The following is a 23,571-nucleotide window of genomic DNA, read 5'->3' as shown; positions in this document are numbered from 1 at the left end:
TGAATGGCTCACCACCCCCACCACCCCCACCACCTGGCCGGTCCCCACCACAGAAATTCAATCAGTAGTCTCCCATTTGGGGGTCATGGTGTGGGTCAATAAGTGATTATTTATGTGGGTGATTATTAATCATTAATTATGCTTGTTCGCCCAGGGAAAGCTTCAGCAGTCTCAAGGCTCGTTTTCGGGAGGGTCCTGCCACGTCCATAATATAGGTTTTTTGGGTTAGATCGCGTAAATGTATCGTTAAACCCGCCACCACCCGACACGGCCAATTAGTAAGGTTTTTCACGTAAATAGAACATGCCAATTCGTTACTAGTACAGCACACCGGTGTGTTGGAGAGCAAATCCACAACATTTACAATCTGAGTATGACGTTTGCCAGTAATTACAACTAGCATCATTAGGCGGACAGCCAAATTTGTCCTGCCAAGTGTTTCGCAGTATGGGAGGGGAGGGGCAATGCTGCTGCTGTGTGATTCCAATTGAGTAATTTGCAGGTACAATTTTCGGCATCGGGATATTTTGGCTCAATATCATTTACATTGTATGGGGTTTTTTTTGTTTAGCTATGAGAGGAAACCCTGTGAAAATCTGGCGGAATCTCATGCAGAACAGAGGGAGAACAGTTAAAGGCGTCTAGAGCACCCTGGGCTAGTAGGCCTGCCACGCCTGGTTTGCCTGCCCAGTTACTTGCACCTTCCCGGGCAAGGGTAAAACCTGGGTAGCCCCAAGTCTCTTACCGTCTCATCATCACCATCATCAGCAGCTATGATCTATCCACTGCTGAATGAAGACCAATGAGACCCATGAGTTCGCATCGTACATAGCCAACCGTGCTAATCGAAGGTGTGGAAGAAGGAAAACTAAACACACCAAGACGTTCTAAAGAATTCGTTTTCAATCTAGATTCAAAAGTGCATAGCTCCAGTGGCTTCCTAATGTCAGAGGAACAGCGTTCCAGACGATCTTAGAAGCGCATCTGAAAGCACAGGATGCAGTGACCGATGGTGAGCCATAAGCCGCTGCGAGGATGACCGGAGTTCGCGTGATGGTTTATGTTCCTTGATGAGATCAGCGAGGTATTGTGTTTCATTTGTGGAAAGCACTTTTCAGTGGAATGAGTAAGACCTTATAGAAGCTTTCCTGTTTCACTGCACTACAGCTCATGGTGGAACCCTCCCCCTCTTCAGCGCTACCCACAACCTCCTCTCTCCAACAAGTGCCAGAACCGATACTCCCGGGGCGTCGTTTCTCCGAGGCAGCCCCTGCCGTCCGGAACGCAACTATCACCATCGTCCCGCTGTTACTGCATGTTCGCAGCAGTAGCAGCTAGCAGCGGCTAGAAGTGGCTAGCAGCAGTGTTCAATCAAAGAGACACTTAAGGGCCCACCTCATTCACCAGGCTTTTGCGGGACACCGAGCTTGGCTCTGCAACTCAGTCATGGGCATTTATGTACGTGCAATATTTTGCGTGTTACCAATTGCATAATTGTAGATTCCTCCACCCATGTGGTGGACTCAGTCTGTACCCAGACCCTGTTTCGTCTGGACCATTTGGTCTGTGTTCAACCACCGTACTGCAGGGTCACGACGACAAGCTCACTCACAACCAAGACAAAAGATCCCCCCCGTGTAGCCTCAACAGACTGCTGGGGAAAGTGCTGTTTGGGAGCACCTATGAAGGCCGGAATGGCACACGAGGGGGTGGGTGGCCAGCACTATGGCCGGCTGCCTTTGTCTCCCTAGTAGCGATGTTTACACACCACAACAGGTACTAATTTGAGGCTGAGTCGACCTGGGGGTAGTCCAAAATCTGTTCAGAATTGGCCGTGAGCAGGAATCGAACTCTGGTCGCCAGATTCATAGCACAATGCGCTAACCATTACACTAGCACTCCACTCACTCACACACTCACCCGTTCACTCACACACTCCCTCACCCACTCATCCACTCACCCACTTGCTCGCTCACCAGACTGCAGGTCACTTCTCTTTCCGCCTCTTTCCTCGCACTGTTCCACCCTGGAATTCCCTCCTCCCTTCATCATCATCGTCTCTTTTTTTCCCACCAAACTCTTGCAACAATACACAGTAAAATCCACTCCACTCAAGAAACGGCACTACAATCACATCAATTACAACTGAGGGCAGATGGTGCCGAGTTAATCCCCCTCAACCAGGACGCGAACTCCTCCCGATCGTGAGCCCGCTCGTTCTACTGCTGAACAACAACCACCTGGCAGGATTCAGATATCACTCCGACGCTGGCCGGGGGCCGGGGTTCAGAGAGAGAGTAGCGCCCTGGCCGCGGCACCACCGCTCCGCCATCTGTCCATGCGTTTTTTCCCTGCGAGCCGTCTGCCGACCACCGCCTTCCTCCCCCACAACCCCCCGCCCCCCCACCCCCGCCACGAACCTCCGCTCAGCACCGTGATTAATGTGCTGCCAAAATCAATGTTTAAATAAAGGCGTCATTAATGTATTTATTATCATTATTATGCGACCCATTCAAGTAACTCATTGTGTGGCGGTGCCGGTGATGCGGTGGTGACGGCTCGCCCCTCGCAGCAAAAGGGGGCCTGGGTTCGAGCCTTGACTCGGGGAGCCTTCTTTCTGCGTAGAGTTTGTACGTTCAACTCGTTGGACGTCATCCAGGAGTGGATAGATCATAGCCGCTGCTGCTGATGATGATGGAGATGTTGCAAGGACCTGGGCAGGCAAACCAGGTGAGGCAGGTCTATCCCCCCGTGGCTTTAGAGGCCTTGACTGTTCTCCTCCGGGATCTGCGGTTTTAGCTCAAATAAACCACGCACAGTGGACACGGAATTCGCCCAAACATCCAAATGCTGGCAAGTTACCTGTAAATTACTCAATGTGGGATCACGCACCAGCAGCAACATCGCCCGCCCCTACTGAGAACAACTTGGCAGGACCCTCCTGGGTAAACGGCATAATTATTTGCACGAAATAAATAACACTGTTCAAAGGTGAGAGTTTAATTACGCCAATTGCATAAAAAGACAAAAAAGACCCTACAAACTGTTCGGGCAAGTGCTGTTAGTGAGCACCTATGAAGGGCGGCATGGCACATAAAGGGGTGGTTGACCAGCACCACTCCCGGCCGCCTTTGTCTCCCCAATGGCGATGTTTACTACACACTGGACCAGGTACTGATTTGATGTTGAGTCGAGGCCCAGGACCGGTTCAGATAATAATTAATCGTCACTGGTGTTGGTTGCTGTGAGCGGGAATTGACCTCGGGTTGTTGCTGGGTTCATAGCGCAGCGTGCTAACCGCTGCACCACCATTCCCCACACCGGAGGGTGGTGCGAGGGTGAGGCGAGGGTGGAGCGAGGGTGGAGCGTGGGTGGAACGAGGGTGGAGCGATGGTGGAGAGAGGGTGGAGCGTGGGTGGAGCGAGGGTGGAGCGGGGGTGGAGCGAGGGTGGAGCGAGGGTGGAGCGAGGGTGGAGCGTGGATGGAGCGAGGGTGGAGCGAGGATGGAGCGAGGGTGGATCGTGGGTGGAGCGAGGGTGGAGCGAGGTTGGAGAGAGGGTGGAGCGAGGGTGGTGCACGGGTGGAGCGAGGGTGGAGCGTGGGTGGAGCGATGGTGGAGCGATGGTGGAGCGAGCAAGCGTGTGCGTGTGCGGTACCCTTGTGGGTGAGCAGGGCCTCATCGATGAAGGCGGCCGCTGGGTAGAAGTGGCCGCTGATGTCGAAATCGGGGAAGTCGTCGGCGGGCACGGCCAGGTAGGCGAGCTCCATGCCGCGGTAGAACTCGTGGCCCGTGAACACGCCGGTGCCGTGCGCCGCGTTCACCACGTGCGTCACCGCCATACGCTTGAGCCGCGCGCGGTTCATGGCCACGCTCCTGGGGACGGCGCCACACAAAACGGAAAAAGGTCCCCACCCCCCATTTTTCGTTATTTAAGGCTGAGTCCACCTCGGGGAGGTCCAGAACCACTGCCACTTTTATTGGTCACGGGGCACAGCGCAGCATTAACCACTGTGCCACTGCTCACCCGCACACACGTGCGTGTGTGTGTTTTAACACACAAGATAGAGATCCCCCGTACAGCCGAGCGGACTTGGGGAAAGTTTGCTAGGCTGCTGTGAAGCGAGCGGCCCCTACGAGGGGGGTGGGTGGCCAGCACCGCCACGCCCGGCCGCCTTTGTCTCCCCCAGTGTTTAATACTTTACACACACACACGCCACAATTTTTTCGACCTAGGGGAGGCCCAGAACTGGTTAGAAAATATCGCTGCCATTTTGATTGGTCAAGAGCACAAAGCAACGCTAACCACTGCGCCACCGCTCACCCTCACACACGTATGTGTTCAAATACGAGACAAAGATCCCCCGTCTAGCCTTAACAGACTGTTGAGGCAAGTGCTGTTAGCGAGCAGCACCTATGAAGGCCGGCACGGCACACGAGGGGGTGGGGGGCAAGCCCCACACCCTGCTGGTGATGATGTTTACACATCGCACCAGGTACCCATTTGAGGCGGAGTCGACCTAGGGAAGGCCCGGGACTAGTTCAGATCATCGTCATTGGTGTTGGCCGTCAGCGGGAATCGAACTCGGGCCACTGGGTCCGTAGCGCAGCGTGCTAATTACTGCGCCACCACTCCACACCACGTCACACACACCGAGCAGCCCCATCCCTGCACCAAGAGGCCGTTCATAAATGACGTCACGCGATTTTGGACGATTTTTGGCCCCCCCTCCCCCCCATCGTCACACGGCGTCACAAAAAGTCAGACCCCCCTCAAATATGACGTCACAAACCACTGCCCCCCCCCCAAATTTTTTTTTAAACATGCTTCAAATCGCTTTAAACTATTGTCATTGTAGTGCGTATTTAATGTGGCGCTGCACTCTGATGTTGTAAGAGAAAACATGTATTAAAAAAGTCTATTTAGTTAAGTAGAACGTGTTGCCTATATTTATTTAACGTTGCGAATTTTGATGTGACGTCACATCGTCACAAATGTCTGCCCCCCCCCTAGATGCGTGACGTCATTTATGGACGGCCCCCCAATGTGTAAACTTTCACGGGGGGGTCAAGACTCGAACCCAGTGTCCCCCCCCGGCCCCCTCGCCCCCCCCCCCGCCCCCCTCGCCCGCCCCGCCCGCCCCGCCCGCCCCCCTTTCTTGCCGTGAGACGCGAGCGTCCGCACTACTGCAGCGCCGCCCTGCCGCCCAAAACCAAGAAGATGAATTCAATTCGGAGGCGAACGTTAACCCATTGATGCACGTGAAATCGGCAGCGTGGCACCCTTGCTGAAGCGAGCGGCCCCGGCGCAGCATTCCATAGCGCCCTCTGCTGGCTGCTGCGAACGATGAACAAAGGCGAAGATCCCCCCCCACCCACACCCCCCCGGTAGAGCCTGGACAGGCGCTTCATGGCTCTGGAGGCATCGACAAACGCAGTTTCAAGCTACTGCTCTCTCTCTCTCTGGCCTCTCTATATGAACATAATGAAGGTGGTGCGCAGTAAAGTAAAAAACAAAACGCATTCATTATTAATTTTCCCACGATTCGCAACTCCGGTGAGAAAATCTTGCAGGGTGGTGCGTCAAAATCAGTTATTGTGATGTCAAAGCAGTCGGAAGATAGAATGTTATAACGAGCGGCTGAACACGAAGCTTCGCAGTCTGTTGCCGTATAGCTGCTCCGTGTTCCAAAGGCAGATTTGACTCCTCGTGCCCGAGGCTTGGTCCGACTGTCCATCGATTCAACGGACCCAAATGAAAGGTCAATGTTGATCTTTTTTAGCAAGTCTAGGTCGACTGAATAAACCTTCGCATCGTGTTAAAATTGGTGACAGGGTGAATTAAAGACTAATCAAACAGATTTGCTGATTCAAATTTAGATTTTAGTCTGTTTTATGTTGACCGGTGTATGTTATGATGCACGTCCATATACATGTGCGCTTTGAAGAAGGCCTGTTGTCTGAAAGTCGCCCATTGCATGTATTTTGTTCTTGCTTGTAAGCCCACACGCACGAACGCGGTGTTGTTATTGACACGGAGTGTGTTGAGTTGTTGTTGTTGTTGTTTGTGCACCACTGGTAGCGTCACCAGATGATTTGGAAAATAACGAATTGAGCTGACGCGAGACGCCTCATTTTACACATCCCATCAGCCACAGGGCTTTCCTTCTGGGAGCGCATTCCAGCAGCGTTGGTTCGGGCTTTGTTTGAACATTGCTGGTGAACTGTCAGGTAGTTTAAAGGCAAGGACGCTGGGTGAATGTGTTAGATATCGGTCCTAGTTTGACGCAAACCACTATAACACACACCACGGCATGATCACTTTGGGCCGGGATGTTCACCCCACATGCGCTCTGTCACTCTTTCTCTCCTCTCGCCATCGTGACTCACGAGATGGCACGCATGACAGCAGGTCACACTCGCACAGACAAAGACCCCCCGTATAGCCTTAACAGACTGTAGGGGCAAGTGCTGTTAGCGAGCACCTATAAAGGCTGGCACGGCACACAAGGGGGTGAGTAGTCAACACCACGCCCGGCCGCCTTTGTCTCCCCCAGTGGCTGAGTCGACCTAAGGGAGGCCCAGGGCCGGTTCAGATAATCGTCACTGGTGTTGGCCGTGAGCGGGAATCGAACTCGGTTGCCAGGTTCGTAGCGCAGCATGCTTACCGCTCCACTACCGCTCCCCACAGACGCACACTCACTCACTCACTCACCCACACCACACACACGGGGGACCCCTATGCACACGTATGCTCACACTCACCCACACACTCGCTAGCTCACCCACACTCACCCACACACTCGCTGCCTCATCCACACTCATTTACACTCGCTCACCCACGCACACTCTCTCTCGCTCACCCACACTCACCCACGCACTCGCTCGCTCACCCGCTCACCCACACACTCGCTCGCTCACCCGCTCACCCACACACTCGCTCGCTCACCCGCTCACCCACACACTCGCTCGCCCGCTCACCCACACACTCGCTCGCTCACCCACTCACCCACACACTCTCTCGCTCACCCGCTCACCCACACACTCTCGCTCACCCACACTCACTCACCCACACTCACTCACCCACACTCTCGCTCGCTCACCCACATTCACCCACACACTCGCTCACCCACACTCACTCGCTCACTTACACGTCCCCGATGTAGATGCCGTCCCACACGAGGTCGGCCGCGTTCTTGGGCGTCTCCATGCGGCCCCCGGACAGCGCCCGCTGGATCTCCATGACGCTGGGCGTGCCGTAGCGGCCCGACTTGTCACTCTTGTCCTGCACGCGTCGGTACAGGTCCTCCACCAGCAGCTGCTCCGCGCACTCGCTGCGCCCGGGGCCTCCCGACTCCGTGAGCCGCACCTTGCGCTCGCCCAGGTCTGTGGGACACGGGACAATTACGGCGGTGAGCACGGTAACGTGTTGGCTGGCTGCACGGGCCTTGCAAAGCCCCACCAGGGCGTCTCGCAGGGCTCTGCACAGGCCTACACAAAGGCCTCTCAAGGGCATGGACCTCCCACAGGCCTCTGGAAAAGCCATTGCATGGGCCTCTCGCAGGGCTCTGAACAGGCCTACACAAAGGCTCCTGCAGGCCACCCCAGGCAGCGGGGGTCCAGTGACGTGTCGATTCATCGTGAAATGGATTCCCTGTTTACGATCAACGGATTTATTTTGTTGTTGTTTTAGAAACATTGCACCTGTGTAATCCCTTGAGATGGAGCATTGGGGTGCAGCAAGGGTGTTCAAGGTGTCCAGGGTGCCCATTGACACATGCATAGCAAACATGTGACGATACGTGTGCACATGTGTTCTAATGCCCACTGCTACTCTCTGCTCCCACGCCCCAGATACGACAAGGCCTACCCCAACCCCTATCACTACCCCAATCCCTACCCCAACCCCCACCACTACCCCAACCCCTATCACTACCCCATCCTTACTCCAAAACCCCACCACTACCCCAACCCTACCCCAACCCCACTCCAACCCCCAATCCCTACCCCCACCACTACCCCAACCCCTATCACTACCCATTCCCTCCTTAACCACTCCCACCCGTCCTGTCACCATAACTACACCACTACTTTTAATAACCCCACTCTTTTTTTAACCACTATCAACTTCTGTACAATGTTATCCTTGTTGTAAAGTGCTTTGGATTTAGGTGCGAAATAAATCTATATCAGATAAGTCAGTAATAACTCGTACATTTTGCTCTTCACAGAGTAGGAAAATGAGGGCACACACACTTAACCACAGGGTAGATGAGTGACACACACACGGAGTGACAGCGTAGATGAGTGACACATACGGAGCGACAGGGTAGATGAGTGACACACACAGAGCGACAGGGTAGATGAGTGACACACACACGGAGTGACAGGGTAAATGAGTGATCCACACACACAGAGCGACAGGGTAGATGAGTGACACACACACACACGGAGCGACAGGGTAGATGAGTGACACACACACACACACGGAGCAACAGGGTAGATGAGTGATCCCCACACACACACACGGAGAGACAGGGTAGATGAGTGACACACACACACGGAGCGACAGGGTAGATGAGTGACACACACACACGGAGCGACAGGGTAGATGAGTGACACACACACACGGAGCGACAGGGTAGATGAGTGACACACACACACGGAGCGACAGGGTAGATGAGTGATCCACACACACACACGGAGCGACAGTGTAGATGAGTGACACACACACGGAGCGACAGGGTAGATGAGTGACACACACACACGGAGCGACAGGGTAGATGAGTGATCCACACACACACACACACGGAGCGACAGGGTAGATGAGTGACACACACACGGAGTGACAGCGTAGATGAGTGACACACACACACACGGAGCGACAGGGTAGATGAGTGACACACACAGAGCGACAGGGTAGATGAGTGACACACACACACACGGAGTGACAGGGTAGATGAGTGATCCACACACACAGAGCGACAGGGTAGATGAGTGACACACACACACGGAGCGACAGGGTAGATGAGTGACACACACACACACGAGCGACAGGGTAGATGAGTGATCCACATGCACACGGAGCGACAGGGTAGATAAGTGACACACACACACACACGGAGCGACAGGGTAGATGAGTGACACACACACACACACACACGGAGCGACAGGGTAGATGAGTGACACACACACGGAGCGACAGGGGTAGATGACTGATACACACACACAAACACGGAGCGACAAGGTAGATGAGTAACACACACACGGAGAGACAGGGTAGATGAGTGACACACACACACACACACGGAGCGACAGGGTAGATGAGTGACACACACACACGGAGCGACAGGGTAGATGAGTGACACACACACACGGAGCGACAGGGTAGATGAGTGATACACACACACACACACACGGAGTGACAGCATAGATGAGTGACACACACACACACGGAGCGACAGGGTAGATGAGTGACACACACACGGAGTGACAGCGTAGATGAGTGACACACACACACACGGAGCGACAGGGTAGATGAGTGACACACACAGAGCGACAGGGTAGATGAGTGACACACACACACGGAGTGACAGGGTAGATGAGTGATCCACACACACAGAGCGACAGGGTAGATGAGTGACACACACACACGGAGCGACAGGGTAGATGAGTGACACACACACACACGAGCGACAGGGTAGATGAGTGATCCACATGCACACGGAGCGACAGGGTAGATAAGTGACACACACACACACACGGAGCGACAGGGTAGATGAGTGACACACACACACACACACGGAGCGACAGGGTAGATGAGTGACACACACACGGAGCGACAGGGGTAGATGACTGATACACACACATAAACACGGAGCGACAAGGTAGATGAGTAACACACACACGGAGAGACAGGGTAGATGAGTGACACACACACACACACACGGAGCGACAGGGTAGATGAGTGACACACACACACGGAGCGACAGGGTAGATGAGTGACACACACACACGGAGCGACAGGGTAGATGAGTGATACACACACACACACACGGAGTGACAGCATAGATGAGTGACACACACACACACGGAGCGACAGGGTAGATGAGTGATACACACACACACACACAAGGAGCGACAGGGTAGATGAGTGACACACACACACGGAGCGACAGTGTAGATGAGTGACACACGCACACGAAGCGACAGGGTAGATGAGTGATCCACACACACACACACACGGAGCGACAAGGTAGATGAGTGACACACACACACGGAGCGACAGTGTAGATGAGTGACACACACACACGGAGCGACAGGGTAGATGAGTGTCACACACACGGAGCGACAGGGTATATGAGTGACACACACACACAGAGCAACGGGGTAGATGAGTGATCCACACGCACATGGAGCGACAGGGTAGATGAGTGATCCACACACACACACGGAGCGACAGGGTAGATGAGTGATACACACACACACACACGGAGCGACAGGGTAGATGAGTAACACACACACACGGAGAGACAGGGTAGATGAGTGACACACACACGGAGCGACAGGGTAGATGAGTGACACACACACACGGAGCGACAGGGTAGATGAGTGACACACACACACGGAGCGACAGGGTAGATGAGTGATACACACACACACACACGGAGTGACAGCATAGATGAGTGACACACACACACACGGAGCGACAGGGTAGATGAGTGATACACACACACACACAAGGAGCGACAGGGTAGATGAGTGACACACACACGGAGCGACAGTGTAGATGAGTGACACACACACACACGAAGCGACAGGGTAGATGAGTGATCCACACACACACACACGGAGCGACAAGGTAGATGAGTGACACACACACACGGAGCGACAGTGTAGATGAGTGACACACACACGGAGCGACAGGGTAGATGAGTGTCACACACACGGAGCGACAGGGTATATGAGTGACACACACACACAGAGCGACGGGGTAGATGAGTGATCCACACGCACATGGAGCGACAGGGTAGATGAGTGATCCACACACACACACGGAGCGACAGGGTAGATGAGTGATACACACACACACACACACATGGAGCGACAGGGTAGATGAGTGACACACACACACGGAGCGACAGGGTAGATGAGTGACACACACACACGGAGCGACAGGGTAGATGAGTGACACACACACACACGGAGTGACAGGGTAGATGAGTGACACACACGTAGCGACAGGGTAGATGAGTTACACACACGTAGCGACAGGGTAGATGAGTGACACACACACACGTAGCGACAGGGTAGATGAGTGACACACACACACAAAGCGACAGGGTAGATGAGTGATACACACACGGAGCGACAGGGTAGATGAGTGACACACACACACGGAGAGACAGGGTAGATGAGTGATACACACACGGAGCGACAGGGTAGATGAGTGATACAAACACACACACGGAGCGACAGGGTAGATGAGTGACACGCACACACATACGGAGCGAGAGGGTAGATGAGTGACACACACACACGGAGCGACAGGGTAGATGAGTGATACACACACGGAGTGACAGGGTAGATGAGTGACACACGGAGCGACAGGGTAGATGAGTGATCCACACACACACACGGAGCGACAAGGTAGATGAGTGACACACACACGGAGTGACAGCGTAGATGAGTGACACACACACGGAGCGACAGGGTAGATGAGTGACACACACACGGAGTGACAGGGTAAATGAGTGATCCACACACACAGAGCGACAGGGTAGATGAGTGACACACACACACACGGAGCGACAGGGTAGATGAGTGACACACACACACACACGGAGCGGCAGGGTAGATGAGTGACACACACACACGGAGCGGCAGGGTAGATGAGTGACACACACACACACACACGGAGCGACAGGGTAGATGAGTGACACACACACACGGAGCGACAGGGGTAGATGACTGATACACACACACAAACACGGAGCGACAAGGTAGATGAGTAACACACACACACGGAGTTACAGGGTAGATGAGTGATCCCCACACACACACACGGAGAGACAGGGTAGATGAGTGACACACACACACGGAGCGACAGGGTAGATGAGTGACACACACACACGGAGCGACAGGGTAGATGAGTGACACACACACACACACACGGAGCGACAGGGTAGATGAGTGACACACACACACACGGAGTGACAGGGTAGATGAGTGACACACACGTAGCGACAGGGTAGATGAGTTACACACACGTAGCGACAGGGTAGATGAGTGACACACACACACGTAGCGACAGGGTAGATGAGTGACACACACACACAGAGCGACAGGGTAGATGAGTGATACACACACGGAGCGACAGGGTAGATGAGTGACACACACACACGGAGAGACAGGGTAGATGAGTGATACACACACGGAGCGACAGGGTAGATGAGTGATACAAACACACACACGGAGCGACAGGGTAGATGAGTGACACGCACACACATACGGAGCGAGAGGGTAGATGAGTGACACACACACACGGAGCGACAGGGTAGATGAGTGATACACACACGGAGTGACAGGGTAGATGAGTGACACACGGAGCGACAGGGTAGATGAGTGATCCACACACACACGGAGCGACAAGGTAGATGAGTGACACACACACGGAGTGACAGCGTAGATGAGTGACACACACACGGAGCGACAGGGTAGATGAGTGACACACACACGGAGTGACAGGGTAAATGAGTGATCCACACACACAGAGCGACAGGGTAGATGAGTGACACACACACACACGGAGCGACAGGGTAGATGAGTGACACACACACACACGGAGCGGCAGGGTAGATGAGTGACACACACACACGGAGCGGCAGGGTAGATGAGTGACACACACACACACACGGAGCGACAGGGTAGATGAGTGACACACACACACGGAGCGACAGGGGTAGATGACTGATACACACACACAAACACGGAGCGACAAGGTAGATGAGTAACACACACACACGGAGTTACAGGGTAGATGAGTGACACACACACACACACGGAGCAACAGGGTAGATGAGTGATCCCCACACACACACACGGAGAGACAGGGTAGATGAGTGACACACACACACGGAGCGACAGGGTAGATGAGTGACACACACACACGGAGCGACAGGGTAGATGAGTGACACACACACACACACACACGGAGCGACAGGGTAGATGAGTGATCCACATGCACACGGAGCGACAGGGTAGATAAGTGACACACACACACACACGGAGCGACAGGGTAGATGAGTGACACACACACACACACACACGGAGCGACAGGGTAGATGAGTGACACACACACGGAGCGACAGGGGTAGATGACTGATACACACACACAAACACGGAGCGACAAGGTAGATGAGTAACACACACACACGGAGAGACAGGGTAGATGAGTGATACACACACACACGGATTGACAGGGTAGATGAGTGACACACACACACGGAGCGACAGGGTAGATGAGTGACACACACACACGGAGCGACAGGGTAGATGAGTGATACACACACACACACACGGAGTGACAGCATAGATGAGTGACACACACACACACGGAGCGACAGGGTAGATGAGTGATACACACACACACACACAAGGAGCGACAGGGTAGATGAGTGACACACACACACGGAGCGACAGTGTAGATGAGTGACACACACACACACGAAGCGACAGGGTAGATGAGTGATACACACACGGAGCGACAGGGTAGATGAGTGATACAAACACACACACGGAGCGACAGGGTAGATGAGTGATACAAACACACACACGGAGCGACAGGGTAGATGAGTGACACGCACACACATACGGAGCGAGAGGGTAGATGAGTGACACACACACACGGAGCGACAGGGTAGATGAGTGATACACACACGGAGTGACAGGGTAGATGAGTGACACACGGAGCGACAGGGTAGATGAGTGATCCACACACACACGGAGCGACAAGGTAGATGAGTGACACACACACGGAGTGACAGCGTAGATGAGTGACACACACACGGAGCGACAGGGTAGATGAGTGACACACACACGGAGTGACAGGGTAAATGAGTGATCCACACACACAGAGCGACAGGGTAGATGAGTGACACACACACACACGGAGCGACAGGGTAGATGAGTGACACACACACACACGGAGCGGCAGGGTAGATGAGTGACACACACACACGGAGCGGCAGGGTAGATGAGTGACACACACACACACACGGAGCGACAGGGTAGATGAGTGACACACACACACGGAGCGACAGGGGTAGATGACTGATACACACACACAAACACGGAGCGACAAGGTAGATGAGTAACACACACACACGGAGTTACAGGGTAGATGAGTGACACACACACACACACGGAGCAACAGGGTAGATGAGTGATCCCCACACACACACACGGAGAGACAGGGTAGATGAGTGACACACACACACGGAGCGACAGGGTAGATGAGTGACACACACACACGGAGCGACAGGGTAGATGAGTGACACACACACACACACACACGGAGCGACAGGGTAGATGAGTGATCCACATGCACACGGAGCGACAGGGTAGATAAGTGACACACACACACACACGGAGCGACAGGGTAGATGAGTGACACACACACACACACACACACACGGAGCGACAGGGTAGATGAGTGACACACACACGGAGCGACAGGGGTAGATGACTGATACACACACACAAACACGGAGCGACAAGGTAGATGAGTAACACACACACACGGAGAGACAGGGTAGATGAGTGATACACACACACACGGATTGACAGGGTAGATGAGTGACACACACACACGGAGCGACAGGGTAGATGAGTGACACACACACACGGAGCGACAGGGTAGATGAGTGATACACACACACACACACGGAGTGACAGCATAGATGAGTGACACACACACACACGGAGCGACAGGGTAGATGAGTGATACACACACACACACACAAGGAGCGACAGGGTAGATGAGTGACACACACACACGGAGCGACAGTGTAGATGAGTGACACACACACACACGAAGCGACAGGGTAGATGAGTGATCCACACACACACACACACGGAGCGACAAGGTAGATGAGTGACACACACACACGGAGCGACAGTGTAGATGAGTGACACACACACACGGAGCGACAGGGTAGATGAGTGTCACACACACGGAGCGACAGGGTATATGAGTGACACACACACACAGAGCGACGGGGTAGATGAGTGATCCACACGCACATGGAGCGACAGGGTAGATGAGTGATCCACACACACACACGGAGCGACAGGGTAAATTAGTGATACACACACACACACACACGGAGCGACAGGGTAGATGAGTAACACACACACACACGGAGAGACAGGGTAGATGAGTGACACACACACACACGGAGCGACAGGGTAGATGAGTGACACACACACACGGAGCGACAGGGTAGATGAGTGACACACACACACGGAGCGACAGGGTAGATGAGTGATACACACACACACACACGGAGTGACAGCATAGATGAGTGACACACACACACACGGAGCGACAGGGTAGATGAGTGATACACACACACACACACACAAGGAGCGACAGGGTAGATGAGTGACACACACACACGGAGCGACAGTGTAGATGAGTGACACACACACACACGAAGCGACAGGGTAGATGAGTGATCCACACACACACACGGAGCGACAAGTTAGATGAGTGCCACACACACACGGAGCGACAGTGTAGATGAGTGACACACACACGGAGCGACAGGGTAGATGAGTGTCACACACACGGAGCGACAGGGTATATGAGTGACACACACACACAGAGCGACGGGGTAGATGAGTGATCCACACGCACATGGAGCGACAGGGTAGATGAGTGATCCACACACACACACGGAGCGACAGGGTAGATGAGTGATACACACACACACACGGAGCGACAGGGTAGATGAGTGACACACACACACGGAGCGACAGGGTAGATGAGTGACACACACACACGGAGCGACAGGGTAGATGAGTGACACACACACACACGGAGTGACAGGGTAGATGAGTGACACACACGTAGCGACAGGGTAGATGAGTTACACACACACACACGTAGCGACAGGGTAGATGAGTGACACACACATGTAGCGACAGGGTAGATGAGTGACACACACACACAGAGCGACAGGGTAGATGAGTGATACACACACGGAGCGACAGGGTAGATGAGTGACACACACACACGGAGAGACAGGGTAGATGAGTGATACACACACGGAGCGACAGGGTAGATAAGTGATACAAACACACACACGGAGCGACAGGGTAGATGAGTGACACGCACACACATACGGAGCGAGAGGGTAGATGAGTGACACACACACACGGAGCGACAGGGTAGATGAGTGATACACACACGGAGTGACAGGGTAGATGAGTGACACACGGAGCGACAGGGTAGATGAGTGATCCACACACACACACACACGGAGCGACAAGGTAGATGAGTGACACACACACGGAGTGACAGCGTAGATGAGTGACACACACACGGAGCGACAGGGTAGATGAGTGACACACACACGGAGTGACAGGGTAAATGAGTGATCCACACACACAGAGCGACAGGGTAGATGAGTGACACACACACACACGGAGCGACAGGGTAGATGAGTGACACACACGGAGCGGCAGGGTAGATGAGTGATCCACATGCACACGGAGCGACAGGGTAGATAAGTGACACACACACACACGGAGCGACAGGGTAGATGAGTGACACACACACACGGAGCGACAGGGGTAGATGACTGATACACACACACAAACACGGAGCGACAAGGTAGATGAGTAACACACACACACGGAGTTACAGGGTAGATGAGTGACACACACACACACACGGAGCAACAGGGTAGATGAGTGATCCCCACACACACACACGGAGAGACAGGGTAGATGAGTGACACACACACACACACGGAGCGACAGGGTAGATGAGTGACACACACACACGGAGCGACAGGGTAGATGAGTGACACACACACACGGAGCGACAGGGTAGATGAGTGACACACACACACGGAGCGACAGGGTAGATGAGTGATCCATACACACACACGGAGCGACAGTGTAGATGAGTGACACACACACGGAGCGACAGGGTAGATGAGTGACACACACACACGGAGCGACAGGGTAGATGAGTGATCCACACACACACACACACGGAGCGACAGGGTAGATGAGTGACACACACACGGAGTGACAGCGTAGATGAGTGACACACACACACACATGGAGCGACAGGGTAGATGAGTGACACACACAGAGCGACAGGGTAGATGAGTGACACACACACACGGAGTGACAGGGTAGATGAGTGATCCACACACACAGAGCGACAGGGTAGATGAGTGACACACACACACGGAGCGACAGGGTAGATGAGTGATACACACACACACACACGGAGTGACAGCATAGATGAGTGACACACACACACACGGAGCGACAGGGTAGATGAGTGATACACACACACACACACAAGGAGCGACAGGGTAGATGAGTGACACACACACACGGAGCGACAGTGTAGATGAGTGACACACACACACACGAAGCGACAGGGTAGATGAGTGATCCACACACACACACACACACACGGAGCGACAAGGTAGATGAGTGACACACACACACAGAGCGACAGTGTAGATGAGTGACACACACACACGGAGCGACAGGGTAGATGAGTGTCACACACACGGAGCGACAGGGTATATGAGTGACACACACACACAGAGCGACGGGGTAGATGAGTGATCCACACGCACATGGAGCGACAGGGTAGATGAGTGATCCACACACACACACGGAGCGACAGGGTAAATGAGTGATACACACACACACACACGGAGCGACAGGGTAGATGAGTAACACACACACACGGAGAGACAGGGTAGATGAGTGACACACACACACACGGAGCGACAGGGTAGATGAGTGACACACACACACGGAGCGACAGGGTAGATGAGTGACACACACACACGGAGCGACAGGGTAGATGAGTGATACACACACACACACACGGAGTGACAGCATAGATGAGTGACACACACACACACGGAGCGACAGGGTAGATGAGTGATACACACACACACAAACACAAGGAGCGACAGGGTAGATGAGTGACACACACACACGGAGCGACAGTGTAGATGAGTGACACACACACACACGAAGCGACAGGGTAGATGAGTGATCCACACACACACACGGAGCGACAAGTTAGATGAGTGCCACACACACACGGAGCGACAGTGTAGATGAGTGACACACACACGGAGCGACAGGGTAGATGAGTGTCATATACCCTGTCGCTCCGTGTGTGTGACACTCATCTACCCTGTCGCTCCGTGTGTGTGTCACTCATCTACACTGTCGCTCCGTGTGTGTGTGGCACTCATCTAACTTGTCGCTCCGTGTGTGTGTGTGGATCACTCATCTACCCTGTCGCTTCGTGTGTGTGTGTGTCACTCATCTACACTGTCGCTCCGTGTGTGTGTGTCACTCATCTACCCTGTCGCTCCTTGTGTGTGTGTGTGTGTATCACTCATCTACCCTGTCGCTCCGTGTGTGTGAGTGACACACACACACAGAGCGACGGGGTAGATGAGTGATCCACACGCACATGGAGCGACAGGGTAGATGAGTGATCCACACACACACACGGAGCGACAGGGTAGATGAGTGATACACACACACACACGGAGCGACAGGGTAGATGAGTGACACACACACACGGAGCGACAGGGTAGATGAGTGACACACACACACGGAGCGACAGGGTAGATGAGTGACACACACACACACGGAGTGACAGGGTAGATGAGTGACACACACGTAGCGACAGGGTAGATGAGTTACACACACACACACGTAGCGACAGGGTAGATGAGTGACACACACATGTAGCGACAGGGTAGATGAGTGACACACACACACAGAGCGACAGGGTAGATGAGTGATACACACACGGAGCGACAGGGTAGATGAGTGACACACACACACGGAGAGACAGGGTAGATGAGTGATACACACACGGAGCGACAGGGTAGATAAGTGATACAAACACACACACGGAGCGACAGGGTAGATGAGTGACACGCACACACATACGGAGCGAGAGGGTAGATGAGTGACACACACACACGGAGCGACAGGGTAGATGAGTGATACACACACGGAGTGACAGGGTAGATGAGTGACACACGGAGCGACAGGGTAGATGAGTGATCCACACACACACACGGAGCGACAAGGTAGATGAGTGACACACACACGGAGTGACAGCGTAGATGAGTGACACACACACGGAGCGACAGGGTAGATGAGTGACACACACACGGAGTGACAGGGTAAATGAGTGATCCACACACACAGAGCGACAGGGTAGATGAGTGACACACACACACACGGAGCGACAGGGTAGATGAGTGACACACACACACACACACGGAGCGGCAGGGTAGATGAGTGACACACACACACGGAGCGGCAGGGTAGATGAGTGACACACACACACACACACGGAGCGACAGGGTAGATGAGTGACACACACACACGGAGCGACAGGGGTAGATGACTGATACACACACACAAACACGGAGCGACAAGGTAGATGAGTAACACACACACACGGAGTTACAGGGTAGATGAGTGACACACACACACACGGAGCAACAGGGTAGATGAGTGATCCCCACACACACACACGGAGAGACAGGGTAGATGAGTGACACACACACACGGAGCGACAGGGTAGATGAGTGACACACACACACGGAGCGACAGGGTAGATGAGTGACACACACACACACACACACGGAGCGACAGGGTAGATGAGTGATCCACATGCACACGGAGCGACAGGGTAGATAAGTGACACACACACACACACGGAGCGACAGGGTAGATGAGTGACACACACACACACACACACACGGAGCGACAGGGTAGATGAGTGACACACACACGGAGCGACAGGGGTAGATGACTGATACACACACACAAACACGGAGCGACAAGGTAGATGAGTAACACACACACACGGAGTTACAGGGTAGATGAGTGACACACACACACACACGGAGCAACAGGGTAGATGAGTGATCCCCACACACACACACGGAGAGACAGGGTAGATGAGTGACACACACACACGGAGCGACAGGGTAGATGAGTGACACACACACACGGAGCGACAGGGTAGATGAGTGACACACACACACACACACACGGAGCGACAGGGTAGATGAGTGATCCACATGCACACGGAGCGACAGGGTAGATAAGTGACACACACACACACACGGAGCGACAGGGTAGATGAGTGACACACACACACACACACACACGGAGCGACAGGGTAGATGAGTGACACACACACGGAGCGACAGGGGTAGATGACTGATACACACACACAAACACGGAGCGACAAGGTAGATGAGTAACACACACACACGGAGAGACAGGGTAGATGAGTGATACACACACACACGGATTGACAGGGTAGATGAGTGACACACACACACGGAGCGACAGGGTAGATGAGTGACACACACACACGGAGCGACAGGGTAGATGAGTGATACACACACACACACACGGAGTGACAGCATAGATGAGTGACACACACACACACGGAGCGACAGGGTAGATGAGTGATACACACACACACACACAAGGAGCGACAGGGTAGATGAGTGACACACACACACGGAGCGACAGTGTAGATGAGTGACACACACACACACGAAGCGACAGGGTAGATGAGTGATCCACACACACACACACACACGGAGCGACAAGGTAGATGAGTGACACACACACACGGAGCGACAGTGTAGATGAGTGACACACACACACGGAGCGACAGGGTAGATGAGTGTCACACACACGGAGCGACAGGGTATATGAGTGACACACACACACAGAGCGACGGGGTAGATGAGTGATCCACACGCACATGGAGCGACAGGGTAGATGAGTGATCCACACACACACACGGAGCGACAGGGTAAATGAGTGATACACACACACACACACGGAGCGACAGGGTAGATGAGTAACACACACACACACGGAGAGACAGGGTAGATGAGTGACACACACACACACGGAGCGACAGGGTAGATGAGTGACACACACACACGGAGCGACAGGGTAGATGAGTGACACACACACACGGAGCGACAGGGTAGATGAGTGATACACACACACACACGGAGTGACAGCATAGATGAGTGACACACACACACACGGAGCGACAGGGTAGATGAGTGATACACACACACACACACACAAGGAGCGACAGGGTAGATGAGTGACACACACACACGGAGCGACAGTGTAGATGAGTGACACACACACACACGAAGCGACAGGGTAGATGAGTGATCCACACACACACACGGAGCGACAAGTTAGATGAGTGCCACACACACACGGAGCGACAGTGTAGATGAGTGACACACACACGGAGCGACAGGGTAGATGAGTGTCACACACACGGAGCGACAGGGTATATGAGTGACACACACACACAGAGCGACGGGGTAGATGAGTGATCCACACGCACATGGAGCGACAGGGTAGATGAGTGATCCACACACACACACGGAGCGACAGGGTAGATGAGTGATACACACACACACACGGAGCGACAGGGTAGATGAGTGACACACACACACGGAGCGACAGGGTAGATGAGTGACACACACACACGGAGCGACAGGGTAGATGAGTGACACACACACACGGAGTGACAGGGTAGATGAGTGACACACACGTAGCGACAGGGTAGATGAGTTACACACACACACACGTAGCGACAGGGTAGATGAGTGACACACACATGTAGCGACAGGGTAGATGAGTGACACACACACACAGAGCGACAGGGTAGATGAGTGATACACACACGGAGCGACAGGGTAGATGAGTGACACACACACACGGAGAGACAGGGTAGATGAGTGATACACACACGGAGCGACAGGGTAGATAAGTGATACAAACACACACACGGAGCGACAGGGTAGATGAGTGACACGCACACACATACGGAGCGAGAGGGTAGATGAGTGACACACACACACGGAGCGACAGGGTAGATGAGTGATACACACACGGAGTGACAGGGTAGATGAGTGACACACGGAGCGACAGGGTAGATGAGTGATCCACACACACACACACACGGAGCGACAAGGTAGATGAGTGACACACACACGGAGTGACAGCGTAGATGAGTGACACACACACGGAGCGACAGGGTAGATGAGTGACACACACACGGAGTGACAGGGTAAATGAGTGATCCACACACACAGAGCGACAGGGTAGATGAGTGACACACACACACACACGGAGCGACAGGGTAGATGAGTGACACACACGGAGCGGCAGGGTAGATGAGTGATCCACATGCACACGGAGCGACAGGGTAGATAAGTGACACACACACACACGGAGCGACAGGGTAGATGAGTGACACACACACACGGAGCGACAGGGGTAGATGACTGATACACACACACAAACACGGAGCGACAAGGTAGATGAGTAACACACACACACGGAGTTACAGGGTAGATGAGTGACACACACACACACGGAGCAACAGGGTAGATGAGTGATCCCCACACACACACACGGAGAGACAGGGTAGATGAGTGACACACACACACACACGGAGCGACAGGGTAGATGAGTGACACACACACACGGAGCGACAGGGTAGATGAGTGACACACACACACGGAGCGACAGGGTAGATGAGTGACACACACACACGGAGCGACAGGGTAGATGAGTGATGCATACACACACACGGAGCGACAGTGTAGATGAGTGACACACACACGGAGCGACAGGGAAGATGAGTGACACACACACACGGAGCGACAGGGTAGATGAGTGATCCACACACACACACACACGGAGCGACAGGGTAGATGAGTGACACACACACGGAGTGACAGCGTAGATGAGTGACACACACACACACATGGAGCGACAGGGTAGATGAGTGACACACACAGAGCGACAGGGTAGATGAGTGACACACACACACGGAGTGACAGGGTAGATGAGTGATCCACACACACAGAGCGACAGGGTAGATGAGTGACACACACACACGGAGCGACAGGGTAGATGAGTGATACACACACACACACACGGAGTGACAGCATAGATGAGTGACACACACACACACGGAGCGACAGGGTAGATGAGTGATACACACACACACACACAAGGAGCGACAGGGTAGATGAGTGACACACACACACGGAGCGACAGTGTAGATGAGTGACACACACACACACGAAGCGACAGGGTAGATGAGTGATCCACACACACACACACGGAGCGACAAGGTAGATGAGTGACACACACACACGGAGCGACAGTGTAGATGAGTGACACACACACACGGAGCGACAGGGTAG

At 53.7% G+C, this 23,571-nt stretch overlaps 1 protein-coding gene across 1 annotated transcript in view; it reads right to left on the bottom strand.

Moving 5' to 3' along the window:
* Window positions 1–23,571, bottom strand: part of STYXL2 (serine/threonine/tyrosine interacting like 2) — a 91,412-nt gene that overhangs the window by 8,241 nt on the left and 59,600 nt on the right. Inside the window, exons 3-4 of the mRNA XM_078882411.1 lie at window positions 7,150–7,384; window positions 3,657–3,874 (exon numbers count right to left, since the gene is read on the bottom strand). Coding sequence (XP_078738537.1) covers window positions 3,657–3,874; window positions 7,150–7,384 — 453 coding nt within the window. The remainder of the gene's footprint in view (window positions 1–3,656; window positions 3,875–7,149; window positions 7,385–23,571) is intronic.

Source organism: Lampetra fluviatilis, chromosome 65, assembly GCF_964198595.1.
Source record: "Lampetra fluviatilis chromosome 65, kcLamFluv1.1, whole genome shotgun sequence".
NCBI classification, from domain to species: domain Eukaryota; kingdom Metazoa; phylum Chordata; class Hyperoartia; order Petromyzontiformes; family Petromyzontidae; genus Lampetra; species Lampetra fluviatilis.
Note: the sequence above shows the minus strand (reverse complement) of the source record. Positions and strands in the feature narration are given on the sequence as shown.